At 49.2% G+C, this 17,053-nt stretch overlaps 1 protein-coding gene across 1 annotated transcript in view; it reads left to right on the forward strand.

Moving 5' to 3' along the window:
* erbb3a (erb-b2 receptor tyrosine kinase 3a) overlaps nucleotides 1-17,053 on the forward strand; it is a 34,888-nt gene that overhangs the window by 14,775 nt on the left and 3,060 nt on the right. Inside the window, exons 2-27 of the mRNA XM_041241897.1 lie at nucleotides 1,964-2,121; nucleotides 2,237-2,423; nucleotides 4,785-4,916; nucleotides 5,094-5,156; nucleotides 5,358-5,476; nucleotides 5,696-5,837; nucleotides 6,396-6,509; nucleotides 6,624-6,741; nucleotides 7,029-7,102; nucleotides 7,191-7,281; nucleotides 7,904-8,106; nucleotides 8,579-8,711; nucleotides 8,847-8,940; nucleotides 9,080-9,234; nucleotides 9,421-9,474; nucleotides 9,650-9,791; nucleotides 10,394-10,513; nucleotides 10,629-10,727; nucleotides 11,408-11,593; nucleotides 11,704-11,856; nucleotides 12,142-12,217; nucleotides 14,101-14,247; nucleotides 14,493-14,590; nucleotides 15,094-15,273; nucleotides 15,859-15,924; nucleotides 16,637-16,898. Coding sequence (XP_041097831.1) covers nucleotides 1,964-2,121; nucleotides 2,237-2,423; nucleotides 4,785-4,916; nucleotides 5,094-5,156; nucleotides 5,358-5,476; nucleotides 5,696-5,837; nucleotides 6,396-6,509; nucleotides 6,624-6,741; nucleotides 7,029-7,102; nucleotides 7,191-7,281; nucleotides 7,904-8,106; nucleotides 8,579-8,711; nucleotides 8,847-8,940; nucleotides 9,080-9,234; nucleotides 9,421-9,474; nucleotides 9,650-9,791; nucleotides 10,394-10,513; nucleotides 10,629-10,727; nucleotides 11,408-11,593; nucleotides 11,704-11,856; nucleotides 12,142-12,217; nucleotides 14,101-14,247; nucleotides 14,493-14,590; nucleotides 15,094-15,273; nucleotides 15,859-15,924; nucleotides 16,637-16,898 — 3,366 coding nt within the window. The remainder of the gene's footprint in view (nucleotides 1-1,963; nucleotides 2,122-2,236; nucleotides 2,424-4,784; nucleotides 4,917-5,093; nucleotides 5,157-5,357; nucleotides 5,477-5,695; nucleotides 5,838-6,395; nucleotides 6,510-6,623; nucleotides 6,742-7,028; nucleotides 7,103-7,190; nucleotides 7,282-7,903; nucleotides 8,107-8,578; nucleotides 8,712-8,846; nucleotides 8,941-9,079; nucleotides 9,235-9,420; nucleotides 9,475-9,649; nucleotides 9,792-10,393; nucleotides 10,514-10,628; nucleotides 10,728-11,407; nucleotides 11,594-11,703; nucleotides 11,857-12,141; nucleotides 12,218-14,100; nucleotides 14,248-14,492; nucleotides 14,591-15,093; nucleotides 15,274-15,858; nucleotides 15,925-16,636; nucleotides 16,899-17,053) is intronic.

Genomic DNA, 17,053 nt, shown 5'->3' on the forward strand with positions numbered 1-17,053 from the left:
TGCTGAGAGCCAGCAAAGTGTGCCCATCGGACTTATCCTGCATTCTGCCACTGGAACTGACCTGAGCGCAGATTGAAGTCAGACTGGTGCATTTCCATGAGCAGCAGATCAGTTTCCATCAGGACTCAGTCAGCCCCAGTCAGGACCGCGAGGAGCTGGCAGAACACGATCGCTCCAACACGCTACAAGCAGGTTGAAAACCTCACACTGAACGTGAAGTTTCAAGTTTCAGAGGCTGTAGTTCGTAGCGCTAATGAGAACCGAGGTTTGGAAAACGCTCAAACAGTAAGGCTCTTGTTGTCATGCTAATGAGTGCTAAGGAATTGTTTTTTAAAGCTGCTTGATGTAATGCATGCCTCATTTCCTTGAAGGTCATTGTGTATGAACAGATCGCCCCCCCCTTGCTGTGTTCTTGAGTTATGCTTTGTTTGTTCACATTCCTTCTCCACTATGTCTCCAGACAGGAGGTTAAACTGGAATGGCCAGGCAAACTGGAGGTCTGAAGTTGAAAAACAAAGTCAAAACATCTCTACCGCTGTGCAACTTGACATCATTCTGTTCATCTTTCTTTAAGCAACTATTAATATCGATACAATCTAAGACAAAACTTTATGGAAATATCAAAAATGGTCTGTCCTTTATTCTGTATATTACCCATAAGCTGTCTCCAACCACCCCATGCAAAAGCACAGGGTGTAATAAACCACACGGTAAAGCATAGGGAAGCATTGTGAAGAATAGCAAGGTATGGAAAAGCATGTCAATAAACCTGGCAAACCAGGATAATCCATGAGAAATGCATGGGATAGCCATGGGAAAAGCATGGGGAGAAACTGCACGAATCCCGGGGTAAGCTTTTGTCAGGGGCCCTTTGAAAGGTCATCCCCTTCTCCATCAAAAGCTCCATCTGAAATCAGACTGGTGCGTTTCCCACAGCAGCAGATCAGGCTGGTTTCAGTGCCTGAGCAAGTGTGCTGCTGTCACTGTAATGCTGCTCCCCGGGGACTGTTGCTGTTAGTTTATCATGCGCTCATCCCCTGCTGGTTCATACAGTAACTCCATCTCTATTTGCGGAGCAGTTTTCTGGTAAAGCCCAACAAGGAAGCTTTGTAGACTGTAAAGCACAAAGCGGACCGATTGAAACGCAACGCTTTACATTAATCGATCAGTCAACCATAATGATTGTCCATTATGATCAATGACTCAGTGCTTCTCTGTAGCAGTCGTTGAAGTTGTGTAGGAGAGATCACCACCTTGAACCCCCCCCCCCATCCTGCCTCTGTCGTTTCTCAGGTAATCAGTCTGATGGATGAGGGTTACCGAGTTCACTCAGTAACTATTTTATGTGGTGTGAAAGCAGTGGAGTCGCTCTCTCGAATCCACGCCCTGCACATGTTCAAGGTTACTGAAGACGCTCATGAATGCAAACAGGACCCGCCAGTCACTGCCCATGCAGCCTGAGCTCTGAACAAGCCCTCCGCAGATAGAGACTCACGCCTTGATAACGCCCGCCCCAAATCACCCGGCAATTCTAATTCTGATTATTCACTGTGGTGATGCTGTCTACTCTACTCTACAAGGCAGGTGTTTTAATGAGTTCAGTAGATTTGTTCTGAACAGTAGATCACTAACACATCACAGATAGATAGATGTTTTAAAGATGTGGAGCAATCTATGGAGCTGTGTTCAGAATGTATCCCGCTAGCCTGGCTTTATAAAGAAGGCTACATAATCACATAACTTCCCTAAGGGATGTTTGTTTTTTTAAAATGGTAAACACTGATTTACTATAGATATTATGAAATTAGAAATGTTTATTATAGGCTGTGAGGTCTCACTCGATCCTCTTTCTCTCCCTCTCTTTCTCCCTCTCTCCCCTGCTCTCCCCCTCTCCCCCCTCCCTCTCTCTCCCCTCCTCTCTCTCTCCCCCTCTCCCCCTCTCTCCACCTCTCTCTCCGCGCAGTGTCGGTTTGCTCTGGCACTCAGAACTCCCTCAGTGTCACTGGGAACTCAGAGCGGCAGTACCAGATGATGCAGAAGATGTACGATGGCTGTGAGATCGTCATGGGCAACCTGGAGATCACACACATGGAGCACAGCCGCAACTTCAGCTTCCTGCAGGTAGGGGGCGGCAGAGGGGGCGCGCGCGCGTATGTCCCCCCCCGGGGGGGACAGAGGAGAACAGGAGGGGAAGGGGTTCCTGCACTGCATTTCTGACTCTCCCTTCCCTCTCCAGTCCATCAGGGAGGTGACTGGCTACATCCTCATCGCTATCAACCAGTTTGACTTTCTGCCTCTGCAGAACTTACGAGTGATCAGAGGCACCAGTCTGTACGAGGACATGTACGCACTGGCCATACTGATCAACTACCAGAAGGAGGGGGTGCTGGGGCTCAAACAGCTGGGCTTGACGCAGCTGACAGGTGAGAGACACACCGCTTGACAGGTACCAGAGGAGCAGGAGAAGATGCATTACCTGGCATGGTACAGCACCAGGGAACCCATCTGAATTGCATCCCTATTGTTTTTAGTAAATAACTACAGAGAGGTGGTTAACGAAACGAACACGGCTTGCAACTGGCACTAGCCCTGCTGCTCCCAGTCCCGGCTGTCAGAGCTGCCTGTGTTTCGCTGAATTATTGAAATGATCAGGAGCCTGGAGTTTGATGTTTAATCAGTTATTCTCCCCTCATATGAACAACTTCTTTGAGTAAACCTGCAGATCGAATGTGACTTTGTGCTGTGATGAGAAGCGTGATCTGTTCATTCAGAGCACATTTACTACTACTAATAATAATAATAACAGACTTCATTGAGGGAGCGCTGAACCCCAGGCCTGGGTGCAGCAGCATGGCAAGTGTGAGTGTCTAATCCTGCTCAAACTCCCAGCTCCTGATCATTTCAATATTAATAATAATAGACGTCATTGAGGGGAGCTCTGAACCCCAGGCCTGGGTGCAGCAGCATGGCAAGTGTGAGTGTCTAATCCTGCTCAAACTCCTAGCTCCTGATCATTTCAATATTAATAATAATAGACGTCATTGAGGGGAGCTCTGAACCCCAGGCCTGGGTGCAGCAGCATGGCAAGTGTGAGTGTCTAATCCTGCTCAAACTCCTAGCTCCTGATCATTTCAATAATAATAATGATAGACTTCACTGAGGGGAGTTGTGAACCCCAGGCCTGGGTGCAGCAGCAGCAGGGCTAGTGTGAGTTACAAGCCATGAATCCAGGGTGCTCTCAAACACACACATGTGGCACTTCAAGGTAGAAATTGATCAAACTAAGTCAAGCAGGCAAACTAGTGCCTTTGGTAACGCACACTACACTGCTGTCGAACATTTCAGAAAAGTCAGGAAATCAACCTGTTAGGTAGCCACACAATCTTTTCTTTTGTATAAATTATTTATATGTGTTAAAGAAATGACACTAATAGACTAGGAAACTGGGAGGATTCCCTTGTGCGTGTGTGTGTGCGTGTGTGTGTTCCTGTGGTGGTCCAGCTCAGGTTAGCACAGACTGCCAGAAAGGGCTCAGCTAAGACTATTTCCGGCCTCCCACCCGTCTTGTGTTATCTGCCAGCAGTGTGACGCAGGCAGGCACACGGACACACGTTACTGTGCTCCTGCAGCCAGGACAATGCTAAGCTTTCACTGTTTGATTTGATTCCTTCTTGGATAGTTAGTGAAACACATTAGATGTTAAGTCCAGCAGGCATCTGGTAGAACACCGACCTGCTCACTCACACTCCATATTGTCTTGGTGCTTTGGATTGGAATTCTTAACACTTGCTGAATTGCAAGAACATTTTGGCAAAAAAGTGCAGGTTCTATTATATTGGATTGCATTAAAAACACAATTCATAAAAACTGCTGTATGTAACTGACATTTTTAGGACACTAATTAAAAAAAGAATTGCCGCTCTCAGTATGTCACACTCGAGACGCAATAATTAGCACCAGACTGTAATCACACACTCCCAGCCTCCTATAAACACCCGGACTGCATTCAGCTGTAATCCGAAACACCCTCCATTTGATACAGATGTTTTCACCCTTTCTGGTACCGTGAGGGCATGAGGGCCCTCTGTATGTATGTGATGTGGCTGCTGTGACCCGTTCGTACACCGCTGAGACACTCCTCAAAATGCATGTGAATGCTTATTCTGCAATGCATGAGTAATAAAAAGACAATAAGAATTCCTTTCTGAAAGACCAGAGTTTGTTCAAGTAGATTTCATTCAGATGTCTAAATGCCCTTAGATGGTTTTTGCACACACACACACGCACACACACATGCACACACACACACACACACACACACACACACACACACACACACACACACACACACACACACACACACACACACACACACACACACACACACACAGGCAGGGAGGAAGGCAGACAGGCAGCCAGGCAGCCAGGCAGGCAGGCAGACAGGCAGGGAGGGAGGCTCTGCTGTTCTGCTGTGAGTCACAGGCTGTTAAGTTTGAACGGCAGGAAATGTCCTCAGAGAGGTGCCACGCCCCCCATTACCTGCAGAGGGGTGTGCCGTGTGTAGGAGGAAACTATGGGAACCCCAAGCAGAGGCATGCAAACACACACACACACACGAACACACACAAACCAGATACTTCTGTTCATGGCTATGCACTGCCATAATTTTGATTCAATCCAATACAGCTTGTAGTGTGATAAAACCTTAACCTCAATGCCTCCTGATAAATACCTGACTTGTAGTTTAAGCCCTGACTCGTAGTTTAACCCCTTGTGTTCCGCAGAGATCCTGGAAGGGGGGTTGCTGATCCAAAACAACAAGTTCCTGTGCTACGCGCCCCAGATCAACTGGGAGGACATCGTGAGGGATTCGGACGCCAGGGTCATGATTGATAACAACAGCGTGGATGACAACTGTGAGAGAAAGACTGTCACAGCACTATCACAGCACTGTCACAAACACTGTCACAGCACTGTCACAGCATTATCACAGCACTGTCAGACTACTGTCACTGCACGGTCACACTATTGTCACAGTGCTGTCACAAAACAGCATTTCTGGTTTGCTAATGATGCCCTTCGTGTCCCTGCAGGCTCCTGCCACGAGTCTTGTAATCACCGATGCTGGGGTCCCGGGCCAGATAAGTGTCAGATCTGTGAGTCTCTCTCTCTCTCTCTCTCTCTCTCTCTCTCTCTCTCTCTCTCTCTCTCTCTCTCTCTCTCTCTCTTGGTGTGTGCAGTATGCATGGAACTATGGGCCCTATTCCTAAAGTGAAAACTGTAAATGTGTGAGCTGAGGTGGTTTGGAAAGGCAGTCTCATGCATGGCTGGAACTCATTGCTCCCTCTCTCCGGCAGTGACGAAGACGGTCTGTGCCCCGCAGTGTAACGGGCGCTGTTTCGGGAGGAGCCCCAGTCAGTGCTGTCACAGTGAGTGTGCGGGAGGGTGCTCCGGAGTGCTGGACACCGACTGCTTTGTGAGTACACTGTCACAATACTATGAAAACATTGTCACAATACTGTGAGTACACTGTCACAATACTGTCACAATACTGTGAAAACACTGTCACAATGCTAAGTGCACAATGCTGACAACGCATTGCTGTAAGAATGTCCCGGGACACTGTCCAGTCTTTGTTAAGGATTGTTCAGCTCTGCAGTGACCTCCGCGCTTCCCTCCTCCTCTCTGTCTCCAGGCCTGCAGCCACTTCAATGACTCGGGGGCCTGTGTGCCGCTCTGCCCGCAGCCTCTCATCTACAACAAGCAGAGCTTCCAGCTGGAGCCCAACCCCAACGCCAAGTACCAGTACGGCTCGATCTGCGTCAGCCAGTGCCCCCGTGAGTGCGCCCCCCTGCTCCCTGGCAATGCTGCCCCTCCACTACCTCTGTCCCAGATGCTTTTGTTCTTTGCTTGTATCTTCTACTGCACATATTTCAAAGACAACGCTGCAGATGAAAAGCAGCTGCACTTTACTGATGTGTCTTTGTATGAATATGAATATTTTTATAGATTGAAATACTAGCATTAACTTTGAACGTAGTTCAATTTACATACTAATAACTGTGCACTCCCTTATAAAGGTTTCCCACAGTAAAAGCATAGCAAAGTATAATCAAGTATTGGTAAAGTAAAGGTAAGAGGTGTGGGAAAGCATATTAAAAACACATGATAAAACACGGTAATCTACAGTAAATGCATACAATGCCCATGGGAAAAGCATGGCAAAATTATCATGCAAATTTCCCTGGGTAGTCTTTTATAAGGGCTGTATAAAAACATGTTGCTTTAGCAGAAACATCTGTGCTGCAAGCATGAGTAAAATGCCTTCACATGCATGAGTGGAACTCACCCTGTCCTGGTGTCGGTCCCCCGTCCCGCTCTCTCCGTCTCTGCAGTGAACTTCGTGGTGGACGGCAGCTCCTGCGTCCGCGCCTGCCCCCCAGATAAGATGGAGGTTGAGAAGAAGGGAGTGAAGCAGTGTGAGCCGTGCGACGGACCCTGCCCCAAAGGTACCAGAGCCGAACTCAGATACTGAAATAACCAGGCCTCTGCTCAATCGGTCCGCAGTGTGGTCAATGAACCACCTTTAATAAAGAATTGCACTCTGCTCCTCTGTGCCCCAGCCTGCAAGGGAACAGGTTCCAAAAAGAGGCAGACCGTGGACTCCAGCAACATCAGCAGCTTCATCAACTGCACCAAGATCCAGGGCAACCTGCACTTCCTGACCACCGGCATCGACGGGTAAGAGCCTGCGAGGGGAGCGGGGAGGAATTGACACGCCTATATTTAGGAAGCATGGGTAGGGCGTTTGATTCAGAAGATGCTCTTTTTCATCCTTTCAATTGCTGGGTTTCCTCCTCCGATTCCTTTCCAGTGCAATCTTTCTCCTAAGAGTGCCAACCAGGATTGCATCAACCACCTTAAAATGCATAAATAAGTGGCTTACGTTGTCTGTGGGCAGGGCTGTAGATCAAAGCTTGCTTGGAGTTTAATGAGTAAAGGGAGTGCGATTCTCTGCCTCTCTGCAGGGACCCCTGGCGCAACATCTCTGCTCTGGATCCTGAGAAGCTGAAGATCTTCGGGACCGTGCGGGAGATCACAGGTGCAGTGGGTTGGTCATGGGGGGCGGGAGGTTTCGCAGGCGGGGTTTCGCTTGGCCACTCTGACCGGCAGTGCTTTCTGCATTCCAGGTTTTCTTAACATCCAGTCGTGGCCCAAACAGTTCAACGACTTCAGCATCTTCTCCAATCTCACCACCATCCGCGGACGCACGCTCTACAAGTAAGACTCTCTCGCTCGCGGACTCTCGCTCCTCTGATTCGCTGTCTCTGGCAGCTCTATTGAGTCTTGGAGCCCTTATGTGTCATTTCACGTACTGATAAGTATTATAAAATCCATAACCCTTATTGCTAAAATAGTAAAGAATTCCAAGATTAAATTGCCAAGTGTAGTGTTTCCCTACAACAGCCATTTATATACAGGGCTCTATATAAGTACATTCCAGCTGCATTGATCAATTCCAATTGGCATTCAGTGTCTTTTTTTCTGATCCTTTACCAGGAGACAGTTCACATTAATCACAGTAATCTGTCAGCATGACCCCCAGCTTACCATAATAATAAATAAAACTGTATCTCGTTTTCTCTTTGAGTCGTCTCACCCTGGTCCCTTTAAAGCACCACTGTGGCCTCAGTAGAGCTCTCAGAATCATGTCGATATAAAATACCAACAGATTCCGACCTCTAGTAATAAGATTTTTGAATTAACTCAGAAGTTTACATTTTAGAACAGACAGAAGTAATGATGTATCAGCTTCAATGTCTGAGTAAACCCTTATTTCACCTCGATACGGGTCTGCCACTAAAGCCTTTAACTTTCAGACTCTGTGTGTGTCTGTCGGCAGTGATTTCTCGATGCTGGTGATGAAGCTGCCCAATGTGACCTCTCTGGGGCTGAGATCCCTGAGGGAGATCAGCTCAGGCAGTGTGTACATCAGTGACAACCCCCAGCTCTGCTTCCACCACACCATCAACTGGAGCTTCCTCACCAAGTCCAGGGAACGACAGGGAACCAAAATCAAGAACAACCGCCCGGAACAGAGCTGCAGTGAGTCCCCTTTCACTCCCATCACACTCTGTATCACTCCCATCACACTCTGTATCACTCACATCACACTCCGTATCACTCACATCACACTCTGTATCACTCCCATCACACTCTGTATCACTCCCATCACACTCTGTATCACTGCCATCACACTGTATCACTCCCATCACACTCTGTATCACTCCCATCACACTCTGTATCACTGCCATCACACCCTGTATCACTCCAATCACTCTCCCTATCACTTGCTGACACAGCTTACTGATTTTTTGCATTGTAATTGTGTACCACAAAAAAAGTAGATCACTGTAACAACAGAATAGCAGAATGGCACAACCATGCACAGAAAAAGAAGGGTTTAGCTTGTGGAGTGCTTTCGGTGAATCTAACTCTTGTGTCTGTGTGTCTCTCTGTGTCCCTGTGTCTGTCTCTGTCTCTATGTGCCTCTGTCTCTGTGTCTCTGTGTCTCCAGTGTCAGAGGGTCATCTCTGTGACCCGCTGTGCTCCAGCAATGGCTGCTGGGGTCCGGGTCCGGATCAGTGCCTGTCCTGCCGCAACTACAGCCGAGAGGGGACCTGTGTGCCAGACTGCCACTTCAATCAGGGGTGAGTCAGCCTGCCTGCCTGCCTGCCTCTCTCACCTCCTCTCCCTCTCCCTCTCCCTCACCCTGTCTCTCCCCCTGTAAGTCTCTTACTCTCACCCTCTCTCACGCTCTCTCTCTCTCTCTCTCTTTTTCGCAGTGAGTTTCGGGAGTTTAGCACACCCTCGAACGAGTGTTACCCATGTCACCCAGAGTGTCTGAAAATTGAAGGAGAGCCCAGCTGCAGAGGGCCGGTAAAATCCTTCACCTTTACTCTATCACACTCCACACGGTGCATCACAATCCATACAGTGCACCACACTCCACACAGTGCATCACTCCACTCCATACACTCCAAGCTGTTCTTCACTCCCCCCCCACCTCTCTCTGCAGGGTCCGGATGCCTGTGTTTACTGCGCTCACTTCCAGGACGGCCCTCACTGTGTGGAGTCCTGCCCAGAGGGCATCATGGGACAGCGGGGCCGCATCTTCAAATACCCCAACGCCGAGCGCCGCTGTGAGCCCTGCCACTCAAACTGCACCCAGGGGTGAGTCCCAGGCACTGCGCGGAGCCCAGTCCCTGAGCTTGGTACTTCTCTGCAAACTCTTGGATGTCCACTGAGTTCATAGCAGGTCTTTTCCAGTGTGCATGCTGTTCGTCCTGCACGTTAGGGTGCTGTTTTGGATTACAGGACCCTTGTCTCAGTGTCAGCCCTGCTGTTTTGTGTTTGCAGGTGCAGTGGCCCGGAGGAGAGTGACTGTTTTGGAAACCCCAGCGCTGTGTCCAGGTGAGAATATTTCTAAACGCAATGTCCAGAGGACTTTCCTAAGCATGGCAATGTTCAAGGCCCTTTGATTTTTTTTTTCCATTGCCTCTGGGCTGATGAAGAGGGAAGCAGCGGGGCGTGTCTGTGTGAGCCCTATGTGATTGAGCCGTGTGTCCCGCTGTCTCTCTCCCCCCAGTGTCCCCACCACAGGGATCGTGCTGGGAGTGCTCTCAGGGCTCATCGTCTTCGCCTCCGTGTTTGTGCTGACCATGCTGTACCGCCGCGGGCTGGCCATCCGCAGGAAGAGAGCCATGAGGAGGTACCTGGAGAGCGGAGAGGTGAGCGCCAGTCACACTGCCACTGCACAGCGTTAGAGACGTTCCTCAAAAAGCAACAGAAATATCCGCTACCTGAACTGGTGTTCTTCTGGTTTACGATCTGTTTCAGTCTGACTTTTTAAAGCTTCAAACTCTATAGTGGTCTCTATAGAGCTCTCAAACATCTCTCTAAGGGTAGCTGGTACACCAGAGTGTAACCAGTAACCTGTCCCCCCAGCAACAAACTGCAAGGGGACAAACTGAGTGGATTTAAGAATGCATCTCCTGTTGAGTTTCTTACTGATGTGTTTCTTCATCCACTGTTGAGTGTTGCAGGGGGGAGCAGGTTAACGGTTACACTCTGGTGTTCCAGTAGTACAGAGGGCATGTTTAGAGGCTACAGGATGGACTTTAAAATACCAACAGATTCCAAGCTAAGTCGCTCTAGTAATAAGATTTTTGAAATAACTCATAAGTATACTGGCAGCACATTTAAAAACAGACAAAACGAATAATGTACCAGCTTCGATGTCTGGTTAAACTAAATGCTTGTTACTAAGATCTTTAACCATGCAGCCCAGTGCAAGCTCCATCGGTCGGTAACGCTGGTTTGTTTCCTGCAGTGTCTAGAGCCCCTTGACCCGGGGGAGAAGGGTTCAAAGGCCCACGCCAGAATTCTGAAGGTGGCAGAGTTACGAAAGATGAAGGTTCTGGGTTCTGGAGTCTTCGGGATTGTGCACAAGGTTCGAGGCTGATTGCTGTGGTTCTGTTGTGTCCCATTGGGTTTTCACAGGAGCCAGTGTAGAGCAGCGCCTAGCTGTTCTGCGTGTTTAAGTGATCTTGTCTTTCTCTCCACAGGGATTCTGGATTCCCGAAGGAGATTCAGTGAAGATTCCTGTCGCCATTAAGACTATCCAGGACCGGACTGGCCGACAGACCTTCCATGAGGTCACTGAGGTGAGCTTCAGAAACCCTGTCCCTCTTATCCTGTGTACGGTGCATTGAGCTCTGCAGCACAATGCTGAATAAAACCATTATAATTACAGCCAAAGTGGTTCAATTAGGCATATGGACTATGAATCTTCTGCATCTAGCAAAACTAAAACAGGACTTATGTGATTTGTCATGAGCATTGTCACACTGTTTAACAATGGGATAATGGGATACCCCCACTGCAGTGCATTCTGGTACTTGTAGTCCCGTATCTCAAGATCCCCCTCTTGATCCGCCCCTCCTACTATATGACTTTCCTGGCCTGAGCACCACGTTACTGGATCCTCAGCTGATGCGCTATCCTTACACTATTGCACTACTGTTATGTCATTGTAGATATAACTTGTAACCCTAACTTGCTGCATCCTAAGTCATATTGCATTTTAGTAGCATTATTATCTGCACTTACTGTAAACTATACTGTATTATATATTAAGCTTGCATTGTCACCCTGTACTGCCCTGTAACACCAGTAAGTCGTCTTGGATAAAGGCGTTGTCCAAATAAATAATCATTTCTTCAAGATACAGGTAAAAGGTGAATGCACTGAGGCGTGAGTCTTATCCTCTCTGATCTGCCCTGGAGCTCCCTCTGCTGTTCAGGGGTGGTATACTCACCCCTCTCTCCCTCTCTCTGTATTACAGCACATGCTGGCTATGGGCAGTCTGGACCACACCTACTTGGTGCGCTTACTGGGGGTCTGTCCTGGAGCCTGCCTGCAGCTTGTCACTCAGCTCAGCACGCAGGGGTCCTTGCTGGAACACATCAGGCAGAAGCAGGACAGCCTGAGCCCCCAGCGTCTGCTGAACTGGTGTGTCCAGATCGCCAAGGTGAGCCTCGCTTGTCACTCACACTGCAAAGCACCAGGGGGCTGGAATAGATCGTAACACTGCTGCATGTTCTCCGACAGCCCTGTTAAAAAGCCTCGCTCACATTGCAGGGCATGTATTACCTAGAGGAGCACAAGATGGTCCACCGGAATTTAGCCGCTCGGAATGTCCTGCTCAAATCGGACAACATCGTCCAAATCTCGGATTTCGGGATCGCAGACCTGCTGTATCCCGACGACAAGAAATACTACAACGACGTCAAGGTCGGTGTCTCAGTCCGTCACTGTGCTCGGCCAGACCCAGGCTAGCACCTCCAGACTACCTGCTTCACCCTCACTCTCCCTTAGAAAACTGTACCACGCTGTTTGTGCACAAGTTTTCCCAGGATTATGCTGTGAATTTAGAAAAGCTGGCCATGTTTATTAATATGCTTTACCATGCCTCACTAAAATGCCGTGCTTTTCCATGCTGTCACTCTGCTGTGCTTTTACTATGGGAAGCTGTTATAATTGGTGTGGCGGCTCACTGTGTCTCTCTCTTCTTATCAGACCCCTATTAAATGGATGGCGCTGGAGAGCATACACTTCCGCAGATATACTCACCAGAGCGACGTGTGGAGCTACGGTCAGTCAGCAATACAAGCAGCAATCTGATACACAGCCCAGCCCAGCCTGACACACAGCCCAGCCCAGCCTGATACACAGCCCAGCCCAGCCTGACACACAGCCCAGCCCAGCCTGATACACAGCCCAGCCCAGCCTGATACACAGCCCAGCCCAGCCTGATACACAGCCCAGCCCAGCCTGATACACAGCCCAGCCCAGCCTGATACACAGCCCAGCCCAGCCTGATACACAGCCCAGCCCAGCCTGATACACAGCCCAGCCAGCCTGATACACAGCCCAGCCAGCCTGATACACAGCCCAGCCCAGCAGCCTGATACACAGCCCAGCCCAGCCTGATACACAGCCCAGCACAGCCTGAGCCTGATACACAGCCCAGCCCAGCCTGATACACAGCCCAGCCCAGCCTGATACACAGCCCAGCCCAGCCTGATACACAGCCCAGCCCAGCCTGATACACAGCCCAGCCCAGCCTGATACACAGCCCAGCACAGCCTGATACACAGCCCAGCACAGCCTGATACACAGCCCAGCACAGCCTGATACACAGCCCAGCACAGCCTGATACACAGCCCAGCACAGCCTGATACACAGCCCAGCACAGCCTGATACACAGCCCAGCCCAGCCTGATACACAGCCCAGCCCAGCCTGATACACAGCCCAGCCCAGCCTGATACACAGCCCAGCCCAGCCTGATACACAGCCCAGCCTGATACACAGCCCAGCCCAGCCTGATACACAGCCCAGCCCAGCAGCCTGACACACAGCCCAGCACAGCCTGATACACAGCCCAGCACAGCCTGATACACAGCCCAGCCCAGCCTGATACACAGCCCAGCCCAGCCTGATCAGCCCAGCCCAGCCTGATACACAGCCCAGCCCAGCCTGATACACAGCCCAGCCCAGCCTGATACACAGCCCAGCCCAGCCTGATACACAGCCCAGCCCAGCCCTGATACAGCCTGATACACAGCCCAGCCTGATACACAGCCCAGCCGCAGCATGATACCCTGGAGAAACCCTAGCGAGCCTGATTACAGCACAGGCACACCGCGGCTCTGATAAGTTAGCAGCACAGTCTGTCTGGTAGCCTGATACACAGCCCAGCACACTGCAATGCATTTTCACAAGTCAAAATACAAAAGTAAGGTAAGCCTGATACTTTGATAAAAGCCTGATACACAGCCCAGCTTGATCACAAAGCCAAGCCCTAGCCTGATCTACAGCTCTAGCCAAAGGTTTGATACACAGCCCAGCCCAGCCTGACACACAGCCCAGCCTGATACACAGCCCAGCCGCAGCATGTTACCCTGGAGAAACCCTACGATCTATTATTGCACAGGCACACCGCGGCTCTGATAAGTTAGCACACTGTCTGTCTGGTAGTGATACAGTGACATCACACTGCAATGCATTTTCATTTGAAGTCAAAATACAAAAGTAAGGTAAGCTAATACTTTGATAAAAGTGCATTTACTTTCAAAACCAAGCCCTACGTCTACAGCTCTAGCCAAAGGTTTTGCATCGCCCTATAGAATGAACTCATTTTGCTTCATGAAGTCGGCCGAGACCTCGTTTACAAGGGGGTCCCTATTTACTATTATGGCTTCTAGTAGACTTTTGCGATTTTGTAGTTTCTTTGATTGCGTGATGTTAAATAAAAGATCTACACTATATTCGCATATCCTTTTTAAAATGATGTCTCAATTCTAGGTGATGCTAAATGTTTGGTCATAGCTGTAGATTAAGTAGCAGACAGTAAGTAAGAGACAGGTTTTCTGTGACGGCTGGCGATGTTGGTAAAGTTTGCATAATAAGTGTTACTGCGTGTGGTGCTTTTTCATTGCGGCTTGTCTGAGCTGTGTCTCTGGCACCCCCTGCAGGTGTGACAGTGTGGGAGATGATGACGTTTGGGAACGAGCCCTACTCTGGCATCCGCCCACAGGAAGTGCCGGACCTGCTGGAGAAGGGGGAGCGCCTGTCCCAGCCTCACATCTGCACCATCGACGTCTACATGGTCATGGTGAAGTGTGAGTGTCACTTCAGAGTCGCTGAGCGCTCCCAGACTGCAGAGGGAGGTCCAAAGCGCTCTCAGCTGAGCACAAGAATAAGACTGTCATTCCTTTGAGGGCTTTGGCTCTACTATACACAATAGGCTGGCAGTTTCTCCAAACGCAAACATGTACTGCTAATTATATAGGCTGCAAAACATAGCTGGAACAGCTCATTGGTGATTTGTATACGCCACTTAATTTTACTCGTCTCCCATTGGCAGGTTGGATGATTGACGAGAATGTCAGACCCACCTTCAAAGAGCTGGCCAATGAATTCACTCGGATGGCCAGAGACCCGCCCCGCTATCTTGTCATCAGTGTGAGTGAGAGGGAGGGGGAGGAGAGGGATCTGAAGGGGTTGGAGAGCAGGCTCTTCTTTCAGGGTTAGAAATGTGTGGGATGCTTTATCAGGGTGCAGTGTGATAATGTTGTAACTTGAACTTTGTGTTTGATCGTGCAAATGCAGTTTCTGCCTACAATATTCAATTCGGGTTCAATTCATGATTTTGCAGTTGCTCATAATCCTGTGCTACTGGACAGGGAGCAAAACGCCCCAGTGAAATAAGGAATCAGACCGAAAAACTGCAGTGAAAATTATTATTATTATTATTATTATTATTATTATTATTAATTAAAGGATTGCTCAGGAAATATTGTTATGCCATAAATCTGGTTTCTTCATAATTGCTCCCTAGCGATATGAAACCAGCATTGAAATGCATTACCGCCATCTGTGAAAAGGGCTATTAACCCCATGCTAGTCACTGTAAATGGGGAGATTCCACTATTGTGATGTCACTGTATCCCACCCCCTTCTCTCAGCGTAACAATGGCTACATGGAGCCCCCGTTTGAAGAGGTCTCCCAGAAGGGGGGGGAGCTAGATGGCCTGGAGGTGGAGCTGGAGGAGGAGGAGGCGGGGCTTGACGGTACCTTGAATCCCTCCTCCCTCTACCTCACTCCCATGCGCTTCCCATGTCGTCATCGGATAGACTCTGCAAAGGTGAGCTGGCCCCGGGGGTGTAAGGTACTTATAGTGTGCGGCTAAACCCATAAGTGTAATTTAAAGAGGACTCCCTTATGCAAGTAAAAACACCTACCAATAGCTTGCTGAAATTCCCAGTTATTTTGTTTAATTCTGCCGTGTACGATCAAGCCTTATCGTTTCCATGCTCTTTTGTTATGTCTTTGCTCTGACTCTTGATCACCCTCAAGCTGTATTGCATCAACCTCTTATTTTTAGGGGTAATCACAGAGCCCTCTAGTGGTGTTTAATTCAAACAACAGCTGTAAACCTTCTTAAATGTTGACCTTGGTCTTGTTGGTAAAAGGGGTGGGGCTAAACGAAGGGGGAGGGTTCATCCAGAACTAGATTTATTTTACAGCCCTTGTTTCAATTGAAAACCAGTAGAAGGTGCAGTGGCACGCTAAATACAGCTGTTATTTTTAGGGGTAAGCCCAGGATAAGTTTGGATAGGATGTTGATTCAATCCAGAGTGAAATACTGCTGAAAATCTAGCTGTGGCGTTATTCACATCAGCCCCTACTCCTCTTGTCAGTGCTGTGATTGAAGTCTGTGTCTCCCCAGAGCATGGGCAGTCCTGCGGGGTACATCCCAATGACTCCCGGGACAGCGGGAGAGCACTCCAGACAGGTAGGAACCGAGACCCGTCCCCCTGTCCCCCCGTCCCCCTGTCTGTCTCTGGTCACTAGAAGTGCAGTAGAATCACAAACCCTGCGACTCTTTGTTTTCCATTAAGACCTCTTTTATTAATAAATATCTTGCTATCCCTGAATAGATAACTGACTCTTTAAAAACAGGGCAATGGTTTTACTCACCTATTTGCTAGCAATACCACCAGCACACACAGATAGGCTGGGTGAGATATTTGGATGACTGCAATGGTGATTGCCGAAGACAGAATGAATGGTGCTCCAGTATTGATTATCTATATTTAGTAAGCTAGCAGGATCAAACAGCTAATAAATGGCCCATCCCAAAGCATCACGAGCATGCAGGGGTCCCTGTTAGTGGCGGCTCCTCACATGTGTGTGATGTTATTTAACATAACTTTCCTTACAAAAATAAAGCCTGTGCTTAGCTATCAGTGTTACACCATTGAGTCAGTAAAGGTTAGCAGGCAGGACTGGGATGGATCTGTATCTGTGCAGTGCCATTAACCCACACAGTGTAACTGCTCCCAGAATGCACCAGATCACTCCGCTTTTAGGCACATTTTACAAAACGTTCTTCAATAAACCCTCGCTCGCAATGTGTCACTCCAGAATGAAAACACCAGTTCAGCCACTGGTTCCAGTGCATGTTGAATTCCCCCATGCCCCGGGTCACGTGTTTCTCCTCTCAGGTCGTGTGGCCCTCGAGGGGCCGCCTGGACTCGACCCGAACGCTCTCGGAGTCCTCGGAGGGACGTGGCACGGCGTCGGAGCTGGAGATGAACGAGGACAGCTCATTGGCTGGGAGCCTGCGCAGGGGGCGGCGCCGGGAGGACAGCGCCTATCACTCGCAGCGCGTCAGCCTAATCAATCCCGTGGAAACAGGGGACCTGGAGGAGGAGGAGGACCACAACGGATACGTCATGCCGGGAACCTCCGGCAGCCCCGAGAAAGGTAACCAATAAACACGAAGCACTGGCATTGAGCTGCAGTGTCCCACAATCGTGTGCACTTTCATTCATTCCTACCTTATTCTAGAGTTGTGCCTTCTGTGCACTAGAAACCAGACATTGTTGGCTTACCAGTTTGTTTATATTACCTAAGGTGGT

The sequence above is a fragment of the Polyodon spathula genome, unplaced genomic scaffold, assembly GCF_017654505.1.
Source record: "Polyodon spathula isolate WHYD16114869_AA unplaced genomic scaffold, ASM1765450v1 scaffolds_828, whole genome shotgun sequence".
Lineage (NCBI taxonomy): Eukaryota > Metazoa > Chordata > Actinopteri > Acipenseriformes > Polyodontidae > Polyodon > Polyodon spathula.